General features: G+C 39.8%; 3 protein-coding genes across 16 annotated transcripts in view; 1 reads left to right on the top strand and 2 right to left on the bottom strand.

Annotated features, from left to right (window-relative positions):
• CFAP90 (cilia and flagella associated protein 90) overlaps positions 1–1,007 on the bottom strand; it is a 26,570-nt gene extending 25,563 nt beyond the window's left edge. For both annotated transcript variants that reach the window (XM_054487693.2, XM_054487692.2), the window contains exon 1: positions 888–1,007. The gene's annotated coding sequence lies outside the window, so the exon portion shown is untranslated. The remainder of the gene's footprint in view (positions 1–887) is intronic.
• Positions 950–12,005, bottom strand: FASTKD3 (FAST kinase domains 3). Of its 4 annotated transcripts, none has more exons than XM_054487689.1 (7): positions 11,934–12,005; positions 9,611–11,072; positions 8,863–8,948; positions 5,783–5,957; positions 4,546–4,615; positions 4,115–4,229; positions 2,121–2,502 (listed from the first exon to the last, which is right to left on the bottom strand). In XM_054487689.1, exons 2-7 carry the CDS (start codon positions 11,046–11,048, stop codon positions 2,410–2,412), a joined length of 1,977 nt encoding a protein of 658 aa, XP_054343664.1. In that variant the 5' UTR covers positions 11,049–11,072; positions 11,934–12,005; the 3' UTR covers positions 2,121–2,409. The 4 variants fall into 4 exon arrangements, with proteins under 4 accessions (XP_054343666.1, XP_054343664.1, XP_054343665.1 ...); XM_054487690.2 differs by having other exon boundaries at positions 11,325–11,981; XM_054487691.2 differs by lacking the exons at positions 2,121–2,502; positions 11,934–12,005 and adding an exon at positions 950–1,131 and having other exon boundaries at positions 9,611–11,927.
• A 72-nt stretch (positions 12,006–12,077) lies between these two features.
• Positions 12,078–23,950, top strand: part of MTRR (5-methyltetrahydrofolate-homocysteine methyltransferase reductase) — a 32,710-nt gene continuing 20,837 nt past the window's right edge. Inside the window, exons 1-5 of one of the 10 annotated variants that reach the window (XM_054487695.2) lie at positions 12,078–12,130; positions 13,725–13,878; positions 16,333–16,486; positions 18,213–18,330; positions 20,934–21,312. In XM_054487695.2, the coding sequence (XP_054343670.2) occupies positions 12,099–12,130; positions 13,725–13,878; positions 16,333–16,486; positions 18,213–18,330; positions 20,934–21,312 (837 nt within the window). In that variant the 5' untranslated portion in view covers positions 12,078–12,098. Of the gene's footprint in view, positions 12,181–12,244; positions 12,264–12,984; positions 13,006–13,508; positions 13,529–13,724; positions 13,879–16,332; positions 16,487–18,212; positions 18,331–20,933; positions 21,313–23,950 lie in introns of those variants that run through there. The other 9 variants (XM_054487696.2, XM_054487698.2, XM_054487694.2 and 6 more) reach the window with 9 other exon arrangements.

Raw genomic sequence — 23,950 nt, forward strand, 5'->3', positions numbered from 1 at the left:
AAGTCCTGAACTTTGGTGCCCCCTATTGATAGGCCCAAAGACTATCACTGTTGCTGCAAGGGTTGTGCTAGTAAGTAAAACAATTTTTTTTCACTCATTTTTCTTGCTTTGCTTTACTTTTGAAAACAAATGTAGAAAGGTTATGCAATTATTAAAAATATTATCAAATATATAATTGCAAGAGCCATCATATTGAATATGTAATTGCAACTGACACATTCAGATCACTTTTGTTTGTACAGGTATAGACATACAAATGAATTCATCAGCATGAGAATTCAGTTTAAAAGGACTTAGCTTTATGATTCGACAAAGCTTGTCAAATTCGCTCGTTAGTGACACCAGCAACCTTATATCTATTAGCCTAAATTATTTTCATGTACTTCAGGATTAAAATTTGAACAGGGCCAGAGGCAGGTCTAGCTTCCCTCCCTGGGCTAACCCTGTATGCTTTACACTGGGTGTTCCAGCCATTGACAATTGCGCCCCTAGACCCTGCTCTCTTCCTTCTAAAACTCAGCTTACAAATCACTCTGAGGCTCTCTCTCACTGCCCAGGGGGGGCTTGAGGTCTCTGTGTTCCCAGAGGCTTGCCTGTGTGTCAGGGTGCCAGAGGCCTCACCACTCCCGTCACCTGCTCACTAATCTCACCTGTTTCAAGCCCCTCAAGGGCAGGGGCTCTTTCCTATTTGGCCCTAGAGCTGGAGCATTGAGTGTGCCCAGCGTGATCAGAACTGTGAGTGTCTGCTGAATACGTACGTGAAGAGGGTAGGGGACAGCCAAATGAGACAGGCTCAGCAGAGGCTGTAAGTGAAAACTGCAGAAGGAGGAGCATCTGATTCTGATGAGCAAACAGGGAAATGCTTGCAATGGATGAGATGGACTTACATCAACAGCAGAGGTGAAGAATGCTTGTGCTGTATTTTTCTTCATAGCATTTGTAACAGACCGTCATTACCTCTTCGTGTGGCTCTTTAATTGGTTAAGTCCCTTTCTGCTCCTTAAACTGTATGCTTTTAACCTCACACCACATTTCTGGGTTGAGTTTCGCACCAAGAATTAGCTGAGTCATAGGGAGAGGTGTACAGCACAGTGACGGTGGACCAGAGGCCAGGGAGGGAACCTGAGTTCACTAAAAAGGCAGAAAAAGACACAGGACTGGATATCAGCTGCAAGGAGGTGTGAAACGGGTTTCTGAGGCCTGATATGATCTGGAACAGATCTTAGGCTCAGTGTCAGGAATGCCTGTTTTAAGTCATCTAAGAGCTGTGAAAAAGTGTAAATCAGCTAATTACCCAGATTTCAGAGAGCTGTGAGAATCCTTCCAAGCCAGGTCCCAAATGAGCGGCAAGGTCAGCTGGGTACCCGGATACATCAGAATCTACCGTGCTTATCTCCTGCTCAATCTCAATTTGCTTCCATTGCCTCTCTCTTTCTTTGTAATTGGAGACAAAAAGTGATCTTAGCTCATCTAGTTTCTATTTCCTGTTCTAAAGATAAGTAAATAGACCCAAAAAGCTAAAGTGAAGTAAAAACCATGATGGGGCAGACGTTCAGACTAATATCAGCTAACTTGCACTGGTGTGCTTACTCTGTGCAAGGAACTTTTCTAGGTGCTTTATGTAATTATCATCTCAACCTGTTACAGGTTCAATTGTGTCCCTCCTCCCTCCTTCAAAAAATACACTCTGCTACTGCAGTCGGCCCTCTTTTCCTCTTCTCCCTTGAAACTGTAACCTGACTGTGATGAGGCAATGAAGGATCTGCAATGAACTAATGACAATTTAATTCAGTCTTGATTTATAATTTAGAAGATCCCCCCTCTAATCAAACACCTCCCCAAAAAACCTACCTAAATTGCTTTTCCATTTCTCTAAATGTTTATTAAAAAAAAGTTTCCATACTAATATATCTTATTAACTAAAAGATTGTTTCTGCATAATTCTATAATATTTATATCCAAAGCACTGTACTCTATTTCTCATTGCTCCTTTTCCTTACGGTAAATCTCACTTCCACTCACAGCCTACAAAGAGATAAAATTTCCTCCTTACATCTGTTAGAAAACAAAAGGTCTCTAAAGAGCAAAATATTTTCATTTAGCAGATAACTATGACAAAATACTTAAAAATAACATTTATTCATTGAATTCCTTTACTGCACATGATCAATTGTTTGATGTACAAAAAGTATCTATGACACTAGCATTAAATTAAAATTAATTTTAAATTTTACCACAATAAATGTATACATAGTATAAGGAAAACTATAGATGCTTTCAGATCACCAGTCTAGAACATATTCTGCAAAGTGACTAATTCACATTATATTTTTCTTTTAATACTGAGTTCCATAAAAATGCAAGTTCTTTCATTTTTTTGAGTTCTGAAGTCAGTATTCATTCTTGTGACTAATGAACAGTGTTTTGAGAAAACAGTTTTCTTTGTAAATATTCCACCAATTCACGTCTTGATTTTAGCATCCCAATCTCATGATAGGGGATCTGTAAAGGTAGAAAAGTAAAACTGGTCAAGATCCTTCAAAATCTGAGGTTCCTCTGGCTATTGGTTACCTTGTTTGTTTCTTACACGCTTCCCCACAGCGGAATGTAAGCTCCTGAAGGCAAATATCCCAACCAGCTTCTCCATCCTGTATCCCTAATGTCTAGAACAGTGCCTGGCACTGAGAAGGGGCTTGGTAAATATTTGATGAATTAATATGTAGAATATGCAAATAAAAATTAAACATGATATCTTGTTCTCCAGGAGTTCACAACTTGGGTGGCAATATAAATATAAAAAACAATAAATATAAAAAACAAGCTGTAGGTTGGTGATCTAGTGCTAAGAGGGAGTGGGCATTTCATTAGATGAGGGTGGGGATGCTGACAAACTGCTGGAAGGTAGGTATTCAGAGAGCTGGAGGATGCAGCAGGGACAAAGAGGGAATGAAGAGAGAGACAGCAGGAGGCGCAGCGAAGGAGAGAGTCTGCTCAGCTGGGAGCAGAGGGGCCAGGTAGTAATCACGTGCCTGGAGCCCGGCTGCAGGCCAACCATGGAGGGTCTTGAATGTTAAGATATAGAGAAGTTTTTACTTTATTCTGTAAGCAGTAAAGAAACAATGAAGGCTTCTGAGTAGACACTGGCATGATTAGTTTTAGGAATATTCAGCTGGGGATGTGCAAGATGGAGAAAAAAGTCAGCAGATATGAAACCATAGTGCTGCCTAGTACTGACAGCTTAGAGAATTAGGGCAGCTCTCATTCTCACGCACTGCTGAGCCCTCACATAAGACCTTCTTCCATTATCTACAGTGAAAATACTTAAAAGGTCTTAAATATTAAGTGTTGGTGAAGCTCCTTCTTTTAATGGATTATCTTGTCCATTTTTATTTATTAAATCAAGGAGAAATTAAAACAGAACATATATTCCAACAATTGAGTAATTCTAAAAGCAGGGTTAAGCATAGCTTATAACGAATATAGGTATGCCCCACTTTTGAAAAATCAAAGCTCTGAAAATTCTGTATTTCAAAATATAAGTCAAGAGATTTAAGCCGAATTAACAACGTTGGGATTTAAACTAGACGTAAGATCGGTGGTCCACTGGGCTGGCAGACCAGTTAGTATTGTAAAAGCAAATTAAAATGGAGCCTGTGCCTGAAAAATCCCTGAGCAGACCAAGCCAGTTGGGCCTTGAAAATAACCTTAACTTTGCTTAAAGTGCAAATGTTAAGCAAAATTTAACTTGGGCTATTCCTTGTAAAACTTCTACTAGAGAAAAACAGAACTTAAGCTCAACCAATCAGAAGCATCTCACAAACTAAAAATTATATAACTAGGAACTTTCCACAGAATAGTTCAAACAAGGCAGCAACAATATGTAACTGTAACCAGTCAAGTAGATTCTTTGTGTACTTGCGTTCTTCCTATAAAAGCCTCCCTCTTGTGTTCCCAAGCCATTTCGGGTTTTGTGCTGTCCAATTCAATAATTGCTGTCTGATCAAATTCTTTAAAATTTTACTGTGCCTCAGATTACTTTTTAACAGTAACCGGGAAAAAAAAATTTGAATTAGGATTTGCTTTTGGGAAACAAAAAAAATAGGTGAAACCGTACCTGAACAACTTGATAACCAAGTAACTGTAGGTGTCTTTGTTTAATAGCTTCTTTTCCCAGTAAGTGTTTGCTATTGGAGCAAAACCTTTTTGGACCATCAATACATAGTGCTATCCTGAAAAATAAAAAAGGAGAAAAAAACTTAATTTTTAAAATAATCCAAAATATTTATTACATATTTTAGTTGCCAAAGTTTATTTGGGATTTGGCTATTACTATGTGCCAATATTATTTTCAAATGAATCATGAATTTGATCTTATTAATATTGTTTATAAAATATTACAAGGAATTTCCCAACATGGTATTCTGAAATGTAGTATTTTAAATTCCAGAATCATATCTATTTTATTCACCTTCTTGAGAAAAAGATACCACTGCTTATTAGCCTCAACAAGTCTTGTAATGCGAAAAACACAACATTTTCCTGTACCTTTTATGGATATCTTCATTAACTGTGGATGGCAATACAAATCCTTCTTCATCTAATTTAATTTCAACATCTGGTGAGAGAAGAAAGGAAAAATTCCTCGTGTGATACCCTCACAAACACTATCTTCCTGTATTCATTCCTTTGCTTTGCTTTGATTCCTTCCACATTGCATTGATCAATTGGACTGAAGGCTGCAAAGTAACGACCACAACCAAACAATGGTGAGAATTTTAATTGAATTGGCTTTATGATCAATCAAGTCAGCCTTAAATTAAGAAAGCTCAACAACGCTAAACCACAGAATGGGTTCTGAAGTTATCTGGGGTATGACAAGAACCATGCATGGTTTCTCTTTCCCCTTATAATAGGTGGCAGAGATCCTTCAGTCCAGACTGTGAAGAAAACCCTTGAGTTAAGCCATTAGACATCTATGCAACTCATAACTTCCATCATTCCAACTTGCAGTGCCTCCATGGTAAGTAAAGAAAGCATGCCACACCCAGACACCTGGTCTGCGAGCACAGAAGCCTTCGCTGTCCTTCCCCTCTGGTAAACTGCAGTTCCTTTCGTAAAGAGAAGAGAAGTGACCATCTGAAGCCTATGAACTGCTGTCCTTTATGAGAAGGCTTTCTTCTACTTATCAAGTTAGAAGAACTGTAAGGACGGAAGACTTGGAGTCTCTAGTCAGTGCTGTCCAGGAGAAGTTTCTGTGATGTGGAAATCTTTATAATGGCGCTGTCCAATTTGGCAGCCATGAGCCACATGTGGCTACTAAGCACTTGAAATGTGACTGAGGAATTGAATTTTCTTAAACTTTCAATAATTTAAATTTAAATAGCCACATGGTCTAGTGGCTACTATATTTGGACAGTACAAGCCTAGGTTATAGTAGTAGCTAACAATTAGTGAACATTTCCTACGTTCCAGGTACTATTTTATTTAGACCTTAAATAAGTCTTTGAGGTCAATATTACTATCATTTTACAGAGGAAGAAGCAAGCAGAAAAAGGTTAAATACTCTGCCCAGGACATTCTGCTACTACATGGCTAATATTTGAGACTTAAACCCAGACAGTCTTGACTCAACAGCTCTGCTGCTAACCCCAACTTGCCTTCAGGGAAGGGACCATTCCATTTTGCATTTCCAGAGAACTTCTATTGCTTCTAAGTCCCATATATCTCCAAAATCGAACAGGATGCTTAGGTTTAAAACAACAAAACTCCTTATACTACTTACCTATTGTATAACAATAGGGTGTCAACACTTTTGGAGCAAAATATAATCTTGCTCCTAAAAGGTTAGTCAGCCCGATCTTCACATATCTATAAAGCTGAGAATCCACAGGGGTCTCCAGGGAAAAGCATGGGGTAAGAAATGACTTCACTTGATATTTAGAAAGGAGTTTTGGACCCTAAAAAATCATAAGTGCAAACGTGAGAAAGAAAAATAAGATATAACAACAGAAAATAAATTGAAGGTTACCTAGGTAGAAAAGTTTGATATAACATTACTTTATAGGCATGATACTTTTCCAGGAATTGGGACAGGCATCTCTCTCAAAATGACAATGCAAACTTCTCTTGTTACAGTGCAAGTCTAATAGTTCAAAATGTCTTTTATATGTGTTTTTACAGTAGTCACTGGTTACCATAAACAGAAAAAAAAGTAAAGAAGGAAGGTAAAACGGAGTGAGGAGGGAGTGAGAAGAAACATAATAATGCTAACAGTTCAAGAAACATTTTTAGAACTGAGAATTGTCCCAAGGGTCTTAAGTACACACAACTAAAGTTTTCAACACAGGTTTAATTTCTCTAATCTGAAAATCCAAAATCCAAAATGCTCCAAAATCTGAAACCTTTTAAGCACAGACAGGCTGCTTAAAGAAAATGCTCATGAAGCATTCTGGATTTCAAATTTTTGAATTAGGGATGCTGAACTGGTAAATATAATGAGAATATTTTAAAATATGAAAAAATCTGAAAGCTGAAACACTTCTGGTCCTGAGCATTTTGGATAAGGGATACTCAATCTGTAATGGAAAACGTGATATAAATGACATTCCAATTTAGGAAGAAAAGGATAGCAATATAATAAACGATGCTGGAGAAAATGGTTATTTATTTGGAAAAGAACTAAATTAAACTTCTGTTATCCGTTACAGACTCTAATAAATTCCAGGTGTACAACATGTTGACTATAGTTAATAAGAATGACTGCATGCTTGAAAATGGCCGAGAGTACTTTTTTATTTTTATTTTTATTTTTTTTTGTTTTTTTTGTTTTTGAGACAGAGTTTCACTCTTGTTGCCCAGGCTGGAGTACAATGACGCGACCTCGGCTCACTGCAACCTCTGCCTCCCGGGTTAAGCGATTCTCCTAACTCAGCCTCCAGAGTAGCTGGGACTACAGGCGCATGACATCATGCCCGGCTAATTTTTTGTATTTTTAGTAGAGACAGGGTTTCACCATGTTAGCAAGGCTGGTCTCGAACTCCTGACCTCAGGTGATCCACCCGCCTTGGCCTCCAAAAGTGCTGCAATTACAAGCATGAGCCACTGCGCCCGGCAAGAGTACATTTTAAATATTCTTACCACAAAATAAAATGATAGGTATGGAGGTAATACACATGTTAATTGGTTTGATTTAGCCATTCTACAATGTATACATATTTCAAAACAACATGAACACAATAAGTATATACAATTTTTATTTGTTAATTAGAATACATAAATAAAAATTCAATTTTACTTTTAGATCAAAGATCTAAATAAAATTTAAAAGATATTTTTAAAAATGTAAAATATTCATGCTCTTGAGACAGGAAACTCGGAAGTCATAAAAGACAGATTCAACTACAGAACATTTAAAAATACATCATAAGTAATATTAAAAAGTAATACGAGTACAAATCAGGGGAAAATATGTACAACATTCATAATAGTTAATATCTGTTTTACAATGAGTCCTTAAAGACAAACCATCCAACAGAAATAAATTAAGGTGTAGAAAGGCAATTCAAAAGAAATGTAAATGGCCAACACATATTTGAAAATATGCTAAACTTCATTAATGCTCATTAAAATGCAACTTAAATATATGATATGATATCCTCTTTCATGTAGTTGAGTAACACAAATTAAAGAGACTACTAACACACTGCAATAGAAGTGGAGGAGACATGGCCACCTTCATTCATTGCTGGGGAAATGTGACATCAGTAACTATTAGGGAAAAAAAATCTGCCAGTATCCATCAAAAATTAATCCAGTAATCACATTTTTAGGAATCTAGTTTATATATGAAAAAAACCAAAAAGGCTCTAGTATGACAGGATTTGCAAGAATGTTTATTATAGCATTCCTGATAGAGACGAAAGTTGCAAAAAACCTCCAAGTGCATCAATAGTAGAATAAACACCATGAAATATCATGCCTTTCTAAAAAGAATGCATGTGATCTGTATGCACTGGCCTCAAGGGATGGCTATGATATACTGGGCATAAAAGCAAACTGTACTTTGATTAGTCAGTCTCATTCCTTGAAAAGAGAAAAAAAAAAGACAGTGTTTATGTATCTGTATACATTTGGGTGTAGAAACTGCTTTTAATACTGTTCCTTTAGAAGTGGTAAGAGATTGGGGTTAACTATTATTTATCTTTATATAACTTAGTACTGTCTAAGCTGTTTTAAAAAAGGGGTATTTTTCCATTCTTATTACCTTATTTCAAAAATCAGATACTCTAAACTATGATTCAGAGTCAAGTAGAGAGAAGCAGAGAGAGAATGTCATAGTCTGGTGCGCTATTTCTGATTCTACATACGGAATGGGATAGATAATAGGATAAATCTTTATAGGTCTTTATGGGAAGAGCGAACTCTAGATAAACTAAACTCTATTAGATAAAAGTGAAATTTCTGGCTTGGCTTAAAAATGTACTGTACTTGCAAATAATTTAGGTATTTGTTCAGTCCAGACATTCACACTTTGGTAACAAACAGCTATGGGAAACCTAGTAGTAAACTTAGTACTAAAACCCTGTAAAACCTTCAGAGAGAATGGAGAAATACTGTAACTCACATGCCTGCAGCACTTGATAAAACCTCCTAAGAAATCTTACACAGCAGGAAATTGTTCCTTCAAGAACAAGAACACAAAAATGGGGTCCATTTATCAAAGAAAAGCCTATCTGGTGGCAACTGACTCCAAGTAAATGAAATTCTGCTTTTTCAGGTTATTGAGACAGATCAGAAGTAAAGGAACTTAAAAGGAAACTGCACCCATGGGGAAATAAAGGCACATATAGTTCATGCTTTTACCTCATAGAAAGGGCATTCCAGGACTGAGGCTAAGAAAAGTTGGGTCAGTTGTGCCCGACTCAATCTGTCCAAATGAGATTTTTTACCTGAAACAGAAAGCATCCCAGTCATAGTTATGTCTGAATTGAGGTAGGTATGAGAGAACATCATGAACATTCAACATCAATTTACACACTCCAGACAGAAGTATTCTATTTTTAAATGACACTATGAAATGAACTTGTTAGAATTAATTATGCCCTCCTCTTGCCACCAATGAAATTGACTTCCAAGAACCCAAGCTCCTAGCTACAGAATACAATTAAAAGAGATAAAATATGTTCACAGAATTAGTGGAAATTTCCTTTAACTATGGAGTTCCGGAAATTTGACCTATTTGGGTGGCCTTGAATTAAGATGAATAATACCATCCTCTCAACAACAACAACAACAAAAGATACAGTTGCTCACTCATCAAAAGTTCTAACATGTTAATGTGGCTATTTCCACTGCCATTACCATATCTCCTAAGAATGCTGCAATTTCTCAGATAAGGCAAAAGTCAGTTTATCTGAGACAGCTTTCCTCCCTCTACACGATTTCCTAGCATGCTTTGTGTTTATGCCAGCATCTGTTAACTTCAGGTCTCATCTTCAGATCACTGTGGAAGAAAAACTAAAGGCAACACACTACCTTTATATGTGACTTGAAACCACTGCCAGTTCAAAGGTTACTTTTTTCCAACTGTCAGAATTTATAACCAACTCACCTTGCAGCCGTTGAAGGAAAAAAGGATTGAATATTTTTGCCATAAAGTTGACTGGATGGCATTCATTAAGTGAACATGAATGAAGAAGTTTCAATAATGTTTTGGGTGGAAAATAATTGAAATGAGTGAATAGCACGTTTTCCAGCTTTCTAAATAAAGCAGAGGCATTTGGTGGCAAATAATTGAGTTTCCCAAATGGTTCCATTAATGCAGAAATCTGACTAGGTGAAAATTTTTCTGTTTGGCAAACAAAAGTTTCTGCCACTGCATTGAGGATGGGTTTTGAAAGAATCAGTTCTCTACTGCAGTACTCCATGACTCTGCAGACAACTTCAGGATCCAACGTGAGGCACGTCGCAGCTACACGATGCCCTAGGGCTTTTGTAAAAAATGTGTCATGGTGCCCAAAATATATGAACGCCTCCAAGACTCTCCTAAGCTCCTCGTTAGTGAAATGTGGGACATGCCTCACGACATATTTGCTCAATTTTGTAATCAGAGGAAATGCTTGACTTTGATCAAGAACCACCAGGGCAGTGAGCATCTGGCTAATCAATTTAGGACTCAGGTTGGAAACTACTGAAAGGGAAAAGTTGTTTATCTTATTTAAAAATGTTTGGTGTTCATCCACTTTTTCAGTACATGCCTGCAAGATTCTATAAAGGGCCACAATATCCTCTGGGGTAAATGTTTCCAATTTTTCACCTTGCAGTTGATTTATAATGAGTTCTAGTGTCACACAACCTGAACTGTGCAGTCTAATCAGACTTTCCCCAAGAATACAAAGATTGCAAACTTCCATGCCACCTTTTTTGAGACGATTTTGGCATTCTGCCACCAGGTTCAGTAACAGGCTACTTTGAGGATCCACATGCAACAGAATCAGAGCTTGCAAAGCAGTCACCAAACTAGTGTTTGACAGCTGTGAGGGCTCCTTTTCAAACTGGAAGCATAAAGCTTGAAAGATGCTATTCTCCAGTATTTCTTTTGGCAGCCCTTGGTCACCATCCTTTTTTTCCACTTCACAAATTCGTTGTAAAGCTCCTGCTGCCATAGTGTCAGGCAGGGTTTCCATCGTGCTTATAAAACTTAGCACTTCTTCTGATGAAGTCAAGTTGCTCAGTCTCTTGTAAAACATCTGACTCTCCTCATTTTTAACATTTTGTTCAAGCCTGTCGCAGTCAGATACTTGAAAGAACACTGGCCCACCGAGTGGATGAAGGTCATTTCCATTTTTCGAATGAAACTTTTTACAATGGGCATGATGGAATCTCACCCTGAAAGGCTCAGGTTGTCGTGAACACAACCAAGGGCACAGACGCTCCTTGACTACCTTGTGAACATGATTTAGAGGTTGATTTTTTAAAGCAGCCAGAGCTCTATGCATCCGAAAATCAGATAAACGATAAAGGTTCTTCCTCAAGGTGATTAATGCCATACCATCAGATTCTCAATTTGATAACTAAATTAAAAAATTTAAAAAGACATGGTTAAATACGTTAAGAACATGATTGACCCAACATCAATGTTTATGAAACTACAAACGAGTATCGAGTATCTGAAAAAAAAAAAAAAAAAAAAAAAAAGGATGGATAACATATAAACAGCAGAGGAGCAAAGTCTCTGTATCCTAGAGTTAGAAGAGTGGCTGACATTGAACAATAACAATCGCTATTACTTGCTAAACACTGTTGTAGGTATTCTATTAACTTACACAGATTCAGTACCTTTACCATCATTTTACACGAGGAAGAAGTTGAAGCGCACAAAGTTACTTCGCCCAGTTTATGCAGGTGGTTAAGTGGCAGAGCTAGGGTTCAAACTCAGGCATTGTAGCTCTTAATGGTGGCCCTTAAACGTTGGTTGAGGGAAGAAATTGCAATTGGATAGAAATCAAACAAAGAACAGGTAAAGTGGGCAAAATTAGGCGAGGTTAGAGCAAGGCAAGGGTAAAAACGCGCTGGAAAGGCCCTAAGCTGTTGGTTTCCCCTCGGTGTCAGGAGACGGTTAGTGTTGAAGGAAAGGGTCTACTTTGTCAATGGAAACAAGGTAGGAAAAGAAAAAGCAAAACATAGATCAATGAAGGGAGAAGGTGGGGCGGCCAGTCCAGATCTAAAGACGCCGCGGGGGGATTTGGCAACACGTGTGTGCAGGACAGACAAACGGGAGGCCCCGCGGCGCGTCTTCCTAGGAATGAAAGGGATCCGTGGGGCGAGCACCCCCAAACTCGGCGCCCCGGGGGCCTGCGCTGAGACACGGGCCTGGCGGCGCAGCCTGAGGAGAAAGCCGGCCAGGTCTGACGCCCAGCCGGACCAACACCTACCGCGCTCTGCCGGCCAACCACTCCGGGTGGTCGCGGAAGCGCCTGGGCATCGTGGGCTTCCGTAGGAAACGCGGCGCGGGGCGGGGCGCGAGCACGGCTCACGGCGGCGCAATGTGATTGGCCCAGGTCCCCTTCGGAACTTTCTATTGGTCCTGGGTACCGAGCATGGGCGCTACGACAGTGCGCGCTGGCGCAAGGTTAGTGGAAGTCGCGTTGTGCAGGTTCGTGCTCCGCTGGCGCGGCGTAGGTGAGCTGCCTGTTGGCTACGGTTCCCGGATTCCGGCCGCTCGCCGTGCACTAATCTCCTGGGAGAGGCGGCCCGGGGCGGGGGTGGGCAGCCGGCTTGCGCGCGTGGTTCCCACGCCTTTCGGGCTCCGGGGGTCGCCGCGGGCTCGGGCTCGGCCTCGGCCTTTGGCCTTTGACCTTTGGCCTTGGTGTCCTCGGGAGCGTGTCCCTGGGCTCGGCGTCGGCCTCTGCCCGGGGAAGGCCCCTGAGCAGTGTGGGGTCTCTCCTCCTGTTCTGCCTTTGGTTCTAGGCGCTTTCCAGGCCTAGGGAAACCGCACTCGGGGACGCGGGGAACTGGGGAACATGCCGGGTTGGGGCGGCGCGCTCCGGGGAACCGGGGACGTTCCGAGCGCCCACCCGGCGGGACGCGGCCGTGAGCTCTGCCCACCGCCTCCGCGCCGCCCCCGGGGCTGCTGGGGCCCGGGCCTCCGCTGAGAGTCGTGGGAAAGTGGTGCCGGATTGTGGGGCGGTAGCAGGGGTGAGGGGTTGATTGATCCTGGGAAGCCCTCAGGATGTGTGTTTCATGGGAAGTGATAGAAATTTTAGCTGTAGTAAGGTTTTCATTATCGTTTCCACCGTTTTCTGTGAGCTGTCAATGTGTAGTGTTTTCATATTGTTTATTCACTCATTCAGATAACTTATCGAGTACCAGTTTCATGCCAGGTGCCGTTCTGGGCGGTTCATTCACCAAAAGCCAAGATTTTGGTTTGGGTTTCAGTTTAAATCTGTCTCTGCAAATTGACAGCCCACAAGTTTTAGCCGTTAGATGAGTATGGAAAAAAAATCTGTGAGTGTCGTTTGTTTTACTACTGCTTATCTCTTGAGGAAAAACGTGTGTTAGCAAAATGTTTAAGTGGATTGGAAATATTTTTTCGTTGTATGCATCTGTATGTATATACGCCCATACACTCACATATTTTTGATTTGCATTAAATGATGAAGGAGAGTGTGTGCTTCAGTTACCTTTGGTACTGTGATTAGTTTGTTTAGCATTAGGATCAAATAAGAACCAAGAATCCTATCATTTTAATATAGTTTTTACTTTTATCTTTTTTTAAAAAGAGGAAACCAAAAGATATTTAAGACTGTTGTGAATGATACTGTGGTTCAAGTTTTGTCCAGGTTCTTGGCTTGTGCCACATGGTTTTTTAGGTAGGTGGTAATAGTCTCATTTTTAGGATAAAGGTGCTGTGGTCACGGATCATTTGGGGAGCTTGTCTACAGGGTTGCAGTTATGAACCACAGATTCAAGCCCAAGTAGTTCCGAGCCGATCATCTGATTTCTGAGCCTTGGAATTAGAGTTTCATTCGTAAGCTCTCCTTAATTTGATGAATTCTTATTTAGGCTCATTTGAGATTAGCGCTAAAAACAAATTTAGAAAAGGCCATTTCATATTATGTGTGGGTATTGTTGCATTGTTTCTTAAAGCTTGAAGGAGAATTAATATGTTTAGGTTGTTACTGCTTCATTAAAAAGAGGGTATCTCTTTTTTCCCCATTTTTCAGTTTCAGTGTTACATGCCTTGAAGTGATGAGGAGGTTTCTGTTACTATATGCTACACAGCAGGGACAGGCAAAGGCCATCGCAGAAGAAATATATGAGCAAGCTGTGGTACATGGATTTTCTGCAGATCTTCACTGTATTAGTGAATCCGATAAGGTTAGAGCCGTTACAGTGGATTTTACCGTTTTCTGCTTTGAAGAATTTTGGTTGGGAAGTGATATTTATGAAACAATGAAAGGACACTAAATACCACCAGATAGTCTTTGTTTTTTAACAGAAATGTATTTGTTCAATGGTATAGTAAGATATCACCAGCATTTTTTTTTGTAATATAGAAATGTGCAATTGAATTAGACTAAATGGTCTCAAAAATTGAAACCAGAACTCCTTAACTGTAAATGACTGAAGTAGCATGTGCTCTGTCTGTTTCACAGGGTGGCTGTGAGAACAAGTGAGTGTGTGTTTGCCTGCTCAGGTGTGCTTTCCACCTCTTGAATCTCAGTGTCCCACTTTTTTCCCCAAAAGAAAGGCCTGCCGTTCGTGTTAGAGTTCCTCCTGATGAAGGACTGCCTAGATTCTTTTGTGAAATAAAATTTAAAGTAGTAGTATAAAGATCTGGAAAAAACTCAGCTGCTTCTTCAGGGACTAGTTGTTTATGTTCATTCTCTGCAGAAGTTCCTACCTTAGGGTATATGCAACTTTACCATCTTGTGTTCTTTTATTTAGTTTGCTGCTTCCAGATTATACTATTTCAGACAATTCAGGCCATAACAGTTGGCAGGGGCTTTATACCACAAGATGATTTGCCAGCCACTAAGCAGTTAAAATTCACTTCAACATTTCAGAGACTGCCCTGCCAGTGCTCTCTCACCCAAGTGCACAACCCTCTCTGGCCTTTCCTGAAACTCTAGTTCAGAACACTAGACTGTGTGCAGCTCAAGTGAATTATAAACCCAGCTCATGGAAGGAGACTCACCTGGTTCCTTTATGCAGCCCTGCCATGATAACTCTGGACACCAGAGAAAAGGGAGCTTCCTAGAGGAGACTGCCAGTCAGCAGACTCTGTCATTCTGCAGTAACTTAAGTTCACATTGCAATGCCACATGATGAAGTATCTGAATCTGTTACTTTGAACAAAACCAGAGCCATCAGTATCATAAAACTAGTCCTGATTTGGCCCCTTGTGGTTGACCTCGGTAAGTTGATCAGCAGGTGTTTTGGCAGTCAGATGAATGGTGAATTTTTTTTTTTAACACCAAGTTAGTCATGCTGTTTATCCTCCCTGGCTGATGGTTTCCTCTCGCTGTTCATAATCTAATCTCCTTCCCAGTTCACATAGTCCTTTTCAAGGTACTGACATTACTTATACAAACTGTGTATGTAGAGTTTAACACACAACTTATGTAGAGTCTTGGAAGCATTAAATACTTCGGTAAAAAGTTAGCTCAAGTCATTACCTCTTTTATCAGTGTGAAAAATAAGGTGAATTATTTGGAGCCAAATTCGTTGGTGTTCATGGGCAGTAAAGCTTGTGGAGTCTTATAAGTAAGACAAGGAAGTGTTCTATTTGAAATACTTAAATTTACACGAGAGTAAGAATAAAGAAACTTGATTTGTAAGAGTTTATAGCTCAGCTTATAGCTAATGATATTCTCAGAGTTAAGACAGTGAAATGCTCTACATGAAATATTTAAACTTACGTGAGAATAAGAATAAACTTGATTTGTAAGAGTTTGTAGCTCGCTTATAGCTAATGATATTCTCAGCTCTCTGGAAACCTGAGGGAATGAGCGGTTCTTGATCGCCAGGTCCCTGATTTAGAAGGGGTAACACTTTTAATTTCCCAGTTTTAAAATGCCCTGTTGTCCCTCTGCCTTAGTGTCACATGCAGTCACATGGCTGGTTTTATATTTTGCTGAAGATTTCAGAGCTGTTGTGTTTTTATTGCTGTCTTTCTTTACCACAGTATTCTACTTGTTGCTTCCTTGTCTTGGCATTCTAATCCTGAGTGCTTATGTATCAGTTCTCTTTATTTCCGAGTCTCCCCATCCCCATTTTAACACCTCTTTCCTTGCTTTTTTTTACTTTCTTATGAAAAGACGTTTTCACCCAGTTAGCTGCTGTTTCTCCTTGGCAGCTCATCACAGTGCCTAGGTGCCTCATCTTGGCTCTTAGCAGTGCTGATTTGCCTTGCAGATTAGAGCTCATGTTAATGTTTGGCCCATGACTCAGTGGCAAAGAGTTGACTATATTCTGTTTCCTCTCATTTTCTAAAAATGAAAGGCTGGGACTAGATGGAAACCTGGGATGGGTACTGTCTGTGCCTGTCCCTGTCTCTCGTACACAACATGAAGAGAAAGACGTGTTAATTCCCCCCAGCCTCTTGATGAGCATCAACAAAACAGACGCATGGTTTCCTTGAATGACATCCTGCGTTAGGCAAATTGATTAAGCTGAGAGCACCTAGTCACTGGACTGGTCATCTCAAAAAAACTGGCAAGGAGGAAAATTGAAATACAAGACAGGAAACTAAGCTGATTGCTTTGCTGTTGTGTTAAATCAAGAATGCATGTAGTCTTAGGTCCCTGACTTGATATCCTTGTTTCGTAGTATGACCTAAAAACCGAAACAGCTCCTCTTGTTGTTGTGGTTTCTACCACGGGCACCGGAGACCCACCCGACACAGCCCGCAAGTTTGTTAAGGAAATACAGAACCAAACACTGCCGGTTGATTTCTTTGCTCACCTGCGGTATGGGTTACTGGGTAATGGACTCTCTCTTCTGATCTTACTATAGTATACTATTGATATCTCTGGTATCTAAATTATCTTTCAGAACTATGAAGTGTGATCATATAGGTTTTGTTTTTCTTATGTAAATATTATGTATATGTATATATAAATGTATGTAATGTGCTACCTTTTCTGAATCTTCCCGAGACTTTACCCCAGAGCCACACCTCTGCAGAACCTCTTGAGTAGCATTTTAATTAAGGGTGCACCTCAGATGCAGCCATGAAACATTTTCAGAATAGCAGTGGCTGGGCCTCATCCTAAACCTACCGAAACAGTCCTTGAAGAAGCAACCCTTCATGCCATTCCTCTGTTTAGAAAAGCAGAACAAAACAAAACACTCCCAACGATTTTGATAGCTTCTCTAAGAACAATTCTCCCAAAATGAATGATTTTTCATTCCCCAGCTACACATCAGGATTAGCTAGGGGAGTTTTTATTAAATTCTATGACTTAGGCCCACCTCCAATGATTCTGATGTAATTATTCCAAGGTAGGGCCCTGGCATCGTTATTTTTAAAAGCTCCCAGGTGATTCTAACACGTATCCCTGGTGAAGAAAAACTGACTTAGGACTCTGTGAACCATAGTTTAAAACTGTTAAAGGATCAAAAGGACCAGATCAGCACAATATGATACCAGAGGGGAATTGAGGGTCTGCATTCCTGACTTGTGACCTATATTGTTTTATCTTTGAGGATTTTTTTTTGGAGAGGGTATCTAGCAAGGATGGGTCGAGTATAATAAATAACTGATTAGAAATTTGAGATTGTAACCCTGGCAACGATCTGTCATATATAACATGTTCAAGAGAGTATTTCACAGTATTTATAATTTTTTTAACCTCAAGTTTTTATACTTTCTGTATTTTCAAAGAGAGAACACGTACTTGTTTGAAAATCCAGAAAAGACAGAAACAGAAGCCTGTCCCACTGTTCTAGTCAATGTTAGGCCTAAGCGTGGAACCACTCATTTCTCACCCTTTTGTAGAGAAAGAACGTGGAGATGACTACACAACTGAGGAATTTAAGCTTTTTTTTTTTTTTTTTTTTTTTTTTTACCATGAGACATAGAAGCAATTCTTGATTTCCCCAACACAGAAACATACCACGTCGTTAATTGTGGTTATTTATATGGCTGGTGTACCTTTCTATATCAGGAGTCAGTAAACTCTATAAAGGTCCAGATAGTAAATATTTTAGGCTTTGCAGGCCTGCTCAACTCTGCCATTATGAATAATATGTACACAAATGGACTTGACTGTCTTTTAATAAAACTTTATTTACAAAGAAAGGCAGTGCATGGTATTTGGCCCAGAAGCTATGGTTGGCTGACCCCTGCTCAGTATCAGAAAAAATGTACAGATGACAGATATTGTGGTTTTGCAACCTGTCTGATCCTTGTTTTAAGATTTCTGTATTTTTACACATAGTCATGGAGATGAAAATGTGAAGTCTTTTCTTTCAACAGTGGCCAATAAGTATTTTGTTCGTTATATCTGGTACTTTTATATTGTAAAATAGAAGAAAACTGCCTACATGCATAGTATTACTCAAGGAGAATAAAATGTGAAGCTCTGCATTATTACTTCATCCATAAGAGCATGAAATAGTATTATTTTAGATATTTTATTTACCTAGTCTTTGTGTCCTTAAATTTAAACCTTATTGTGCATTAATTATGTATTTGGGCTCTCTAGGTCTCGGTGATTCAGAATACACCTACTTTTGCAATGGGGGGAAGATAATTGATAAACGACTTCAAGAGCTTGGAGCTCGGCATTTCTATGACACTGGACATGCAGATGACTGTGTAGGGTAAGGGCAGCGTTCTCTGTTTATTCCAATAAGCCCTCTATACATAATGGAAGTTCATTTATAAAACATGTTGGCTTTTCACTTAACACTGAAATTTTCCTCATGTTTTACTTTTGTTAGCTTTTTAAGCTTTAGGACCCAAGAGGGTCAGCCAGAGATTGATTTACCTATTTTGCTGATTTTCTTTTGTGTCCGTCTCATCCTTGTCAGTATGTGCTAACGGCAAGAGTTAGAAAAGGTGCCACAGTACAGTTATCTTTATTTTAAACAGTGTAGGTATTTGCAGAAATCAGCTTGTTCTTTAGGAACTTTATTCGTGCATGCGCTTTTCTCTGCCATGCACATGGAGCCTTTGGATTGGGCTCTTTACACGGAGGGAGGCTGGTGAGCCACACTTCGCTGTTAGAGAACACAGGTCTGTGGGCCTTCGCTGCAGGCTGCATTGCTTGGCGTGCTCTTACCCTCTGAACGGCCATTTGCCACCATGCCAGTCAGACGTTTACAGATGCATACTTTATCTTTTCGTTGCTTTTATTCTTGTTTTTACAAGTCAGTATTTCACCCATTGTGCCACCTTTCAAATCATCCTGATGTGTTTATTCAGTGGTCTTACAGATATTGTCCTATAACTTACTTAGCCTTCAACTATTTTAGCCAGATAACAGCACACACCCTTGATTTTTTTCTAGTAGGTCCATGTGTTAATTTAATTTTCACTCACTATGTTACTGAATAATCTGTTTATGAGAAAATTACAAATTCAGCAAATGTCTTGCTTTTCGGCATACTGTATTTCTGCTGAACTCATCCCTGTGCCTACTTCTTCCATCTTTCCCTTCAGCTGTGATGCCATGGGTTTTTTCCATATCCCCAGCACACATATTCTTCCTGATTGTGACAAAGCTTTGTGACATTTCCTTGGGAATTCACTTTTAGCTGTGTACCTTTATATTGAGCTTTTTTGTTTTGCCAGAAGCTCATTGACATTAAATGCTCAGTCTTGTATGAGCTGTGTTTAACTGTTAATGTAATGCTTGTGTCATCCATTAGGCCCATCACTCATCTATATTTCACTTCTCTTCAAAGGCTGTCATTTTCTCTGTTGATTTATTGGTGTAAGTATTAAAATGCTTGACCGTATATTTCAGTAGACTACAGTGCTTAGATTTTCAACCTAACTACCTTACTTGAATTTTTCCTTTTTCTGAAATGAAGATATTTTCAAGACATTCTTGCTTGATGTGCCACCACACTAAATGGGGTTACGAATGCACACTTGAGTCCAATACCTGGATTCAAATCCTTGATCCCCCACTTACTGACTGAGATCTTGGTCAAATTAGTTAAGCTTTTTGTTCCCCGGTTTTTGCCTCTATGCAATAGATAACAGTAATCTATTTACTGTGTAAGCTTCGTAGGAGGATCAAACGGATTAATACGTGTTGTCCTCTTAGAAGAGTGCCTGTCATCATGTAGTAAACACTCAGTGAACGTTAGTTCTCTTCATGGTTATGCGTACTATCACCTTAATATTTCTGAAGTTACGAGAGTGATATTTTAAATGTAGCTGTTATTATTGAACCTGTAGTTTTGTCAACTTGTTTTCACAAAGGCTCCTCAGGGCAGATCTAATGTGTAACCATATTTTGAGCAGTGTACCACATGAGCACTTACCGAGCACAGTGAAATGGCAGCCTGAGTCATAATGAGACACAGGCCTGAAATCTGCCTCCTCTTAATATTCATTTCGCTTTAGGAATTAGAATTTAATTGAACCAACCTCCTTTGAGCTGTGATTAAAAGTGGTGTTATTTCCACAGCCCTGACACGGTCTTATCTACTGACTCTACTTAAACTTCTCTGTTCAGGGAATGGCTGTTGTTATCATAATTTGTTAATAGTAGGTGGATTGCCACATTTAAAAAATCTATTTATGATGAATTCAACTTTCCCAAAGGATGGTTGCTTTTTTTTTTCTCCTGTTGTCAGCCTCCCTGGGAATTTTACTAAAATAAAAAAATAAATAAAATTGTTCAGAACTGAGAGAAGGGCTTTAACTATTTATTTAGTCCAAGGACTTGGCATTAATCCGTAGTAATTTCTTGGTGATATTTTAATCTGTAGGAAACAGATCAGTAGATCAGTAAATTGGCTAGGCAAAAAAAAAAAAAGAAAAAGAAACAGTGCATTTGATTGATGGAATGAGAATTTGCAGCATTATGGTAGCCTTGGATTTTGGTTAAGTTCTGTTAGCATTAGTATGCCTATTTAAAGTTATATCTTCTTAAAATAAAGTTTACCAATTCTGGAACATTAAGAGGAATTCTGTTCTTATCATCCTATTACTAGAATATCTTCCTATCCCTCTTCATTTCTTTTACTTTTATACATACTCATGTTTTCAGCTACAGTGCTAATGAACACATAATATATCCTGCTTTTTAAAACTTAATCATGAAGTATTTTTTGTATTCTGAATGGTCTTCATAGTGTTTCTAACAAGTGCATACTTTGCCAAATGGACAGACTGTCATTATCCTGTCCTGTGTTCAGATGGAGAACTTAGGCATTTGTTTTGTTTTTTCTTTGTTTTTACTGTCCAGCTTAGAACTTGTGGTTGAGCCATGGATTGCTGGGCTCTGGCCGGCCCTCAGAGAGCATTTTAGGTCAAGCAGAGGACAAAAGGAGATAAGTGGCGCACTCCCGGTGGCATCACCTGTGTCCTCGAGGACAGACCTTGTGAAGTCACAGCTGCTACACATTGAATCACAAGTCGAGCTTCTGAGATTCGATGATTCAGGAAGAAAGGATTCTGAGGTTTTGAAGCAAAATGCAGTGAACAGCAACCAATCCAAAGTTCTAATTGAAGACTTTGAGTCCTCACTTACCCGTTCGGTACCCCCACTCTCACAAGCCTCTCTGAATCTTCCTGCTTTACCCCCAGAATATTTACACATACATCTGCAGGAGTCTCTTGGCCAGGTAAGGAAGTTTTTCTTTATGCTGTAGATGCTATTTAATCATGGATGTTTGCTTTGGGCTTTTTAATTATTATTACATTAGAAGAGAGGTCAACAAACTGTGGCTTACTGGCCAAATATGGCCCAGAGCCTTTCTTTTATAAATAGATTTTACTGGAACACAGCCATGCCTATTCATTTGGGTAGTGTCTATGACAGCTTTTGAGCTACAATAGCAGAGTTAGTGGTTACCACAGGGGCCTGCAATGCCTAGGGCATTTGGCCCCTTCCAGTAAAAGTTTTTCCACCCAGGTATTACAAAAGGTCTTGTATTATTACCTCTGTATTTGAAGAAGTAAATAGTTAAGAACTCAGTTTCGTCATCGTTTTGGACAACTAACAACTTGGTTTCTCATTTTAGATGAGTCAAACAGAGATAAGTTGTGTGGGCAGTGAGTTGAGTATCACGTTGCATAATAGCTAATTTCTCCCCACAGTCAGTGTATGGTACCCTGAAGTTTTTCTGACCTGCTTAAAATAAGTTTCCAGAGCAGGCGATCTTTGAATGCAGGGCTAAGTCCTCTTTCTGTTGAGTGGCTGTTTGGAGTTCCACATGGACTTTCCTTACAAAATCCACACCCTTACTGCAGCTGTCACCAGTTTTAATTTCTTGTTTTTTTAATGAAGACAGATATAGACATTTAAGAAATAATTTGGATGCAGCATCTTTCTTGTATATTAGCACTGTTTGTAAACACCTGGTACAATAGCAATTTTTTTAGCATCTTTTATAGTGTCTTTCTAAAGCTTTCATGTAAGTGTGGTTTTGTGTATAAACAACTATGGGCTATTGTTTTTGCACTTGTACTTCATTATTTTGTGAATTGTTTAAGTGAGATAATTGCAGTAAGTGTATCTCCGTCTGGTTTGGGAACAGACACAACGCATGCCTGGACTGGTAGGAGCAGAGTGCAGTGTTGCACCAGAGACAGAATCAGTTCATGGCAGCGGGGATAGAGATTAATCATTAATCTGACTAGGAGTTTTAAATTAGCCGGAAGATCTGTTAAGAGTTGATGGGTTTTTTCCGGGAGGCGGAGGTTGCAGTGAGCCAAGATTGTGCCACTGCACTCCAGCCTGGGTGACAGAGTGAGACTCCGTCTCAAAAAAAAAAAAAAAAAAAAAAAAATTTCTGGGTTTTTTCTTAATAGAAAGTGTCATTAAATAGGCTTGAGTTGTTAATAATGTAGTTAAAAGATGTAACAAATCTGAAGTACTTAAAGGAGACAATATAAATATGAAATAATATACTGAGAGAGTAAAGAATTGGAAAAAAAACAGTGTTTTGTAGGGCATCCTTTTGAGACCATTGCCTTGAGGCACAGAGGGGTTGGAAGTAGGATTGGGCACAGTGAGAAGCTGAGCTGCGATGCAGTCTCAACAAAGGCCTCAGTCAGCTCCTCTCCATATGGTACCTTTCTCCCATGCGGAAGTATTACCTCTAATAACCAGAGGGTCTTCTGGGTTGTGTGGTAGAGCGGCAGGACCTGTTAATGAGCACTGTCACTTGGACCTGCTGTAGAGCCCTCTCCTGCTCTGGGCCCCATGCAAAGCTGGTGGCCTTTTCTGTCACCTGGTATTTGGGTCTCAGCAGTCCTCCCAGATATGGAATGTGCTACCCACAGATCCTGAAGAGACTTAGCAGTGGTTCTGCTTCTCTCTAGGAGAAGTGAGATACAAGGTGCACTAGTGTGGCCTTTACTTGGGAGGGGATGTCCTGACGTGCACCAAACTATTAGAACCCTAAAAATTGTGCTGACACTGCAGGCCCTTTAATTGCATAGGGCATGGGTCTTACCAAGGACTCCGCTATTCTGGCCACTCCTCTGTGCTCATTCAGTCTGATAGCACAATGCCCCTGATAGAGTAGGCTAGTGTGGTGCTTTGCAGATGCTCCACATTTATTCAGACTCTTATAACAGCAGGCAGGACTTATAATAGCCCCGGGTCATAATTGTAAATTTATACATTGTTCCAACTCAAAGTGAACTGTTTCTGATCCTCTTTAGTGATAGGGTTGGGAAGGAGCACTTTGACTAAATCATTGTCCGTGTACCTGAGGCCATGCTAGTCTACTCTGTCAAGGGAAACCAGCTTGCACGGAGGCTACAGCGGACCTGTTACTTGTTTGAGTTTCCAGTAGTTCAGTGTCATCCCCCAGGACTTGTGTGGTTTTTGCAGTGGTCAGACTGGTGAATTAAATGGAGATATGATAGAGACCATCCCCTGTGTCCATCAGCTTTTTAAGGATGTCATTTCTCTCAGGATGCTATTTTGTTTCTCTTGTTCTATCTTGGTGTTTAGGGAGGAGGATGGTGTCGAATTCAGACTTCTTGGCCTTCCCTATGATGATAGATCTTACATCATAGGCCAAGAATTCGGTGTTGCCCTGTGCCAGCTGCTGAGTGGCCACTGGAGGTCCTGGGCCAGGACTCCATTTACCGCCTGGCCCCCATGTGCCTTGCTGTCATAGATGAGCTGTGCTGACGCTTTGGGTCTGTGGGTAACAACATTCATTTGAACCCCCTCTTAACAGACCCTGGAATGTTTGCACATTCCCCTTAGCCCAGTGTACATTTCCCCTTTGGGAGAAGGACTGC

Source organism: Pongo pygmaeus, chromosome 4, assembly GCF_028885625.2.
Source record: "Pongo pygmaeus isolate AG05252 chromosome 4, NHGRI_mPonPyg2-v2.0_pri, whole genome shotgun sequence".
NCBI lineage: Eukaryota > Metazoa > Chordata > Mammalia > Primates > Hominidae > Pongo > Pongo pygmaeus.

What these genes read in the sequence shown, in the direction of transcription:
- FASTKD3 (XM_054487689.1), bottom strand. Translation starts at nt 11,048, where the DNA reads ATGGCATTAATCACCTTGAGGAAGAACCTTTATCGTTTATCTGATTTT. An exon ending in TGGAATGCCCTTTCTATGAG is followed by an intron (nt 5,958 to 8,862) that starts GTAAAAGCATGA and finishes ATGATTTTTTAG; the next exon opens with GGTCCAAAACTCCTTTCTAA. An exon ending in AATGAAGATATCCATAAAAG is followed by an intron (nt 4,230 to 4,545) that starts GTACAGGAAAAT and finishes TTTATTTTTCAG; the next exon opens with GATAGCACTATGTATTGATG.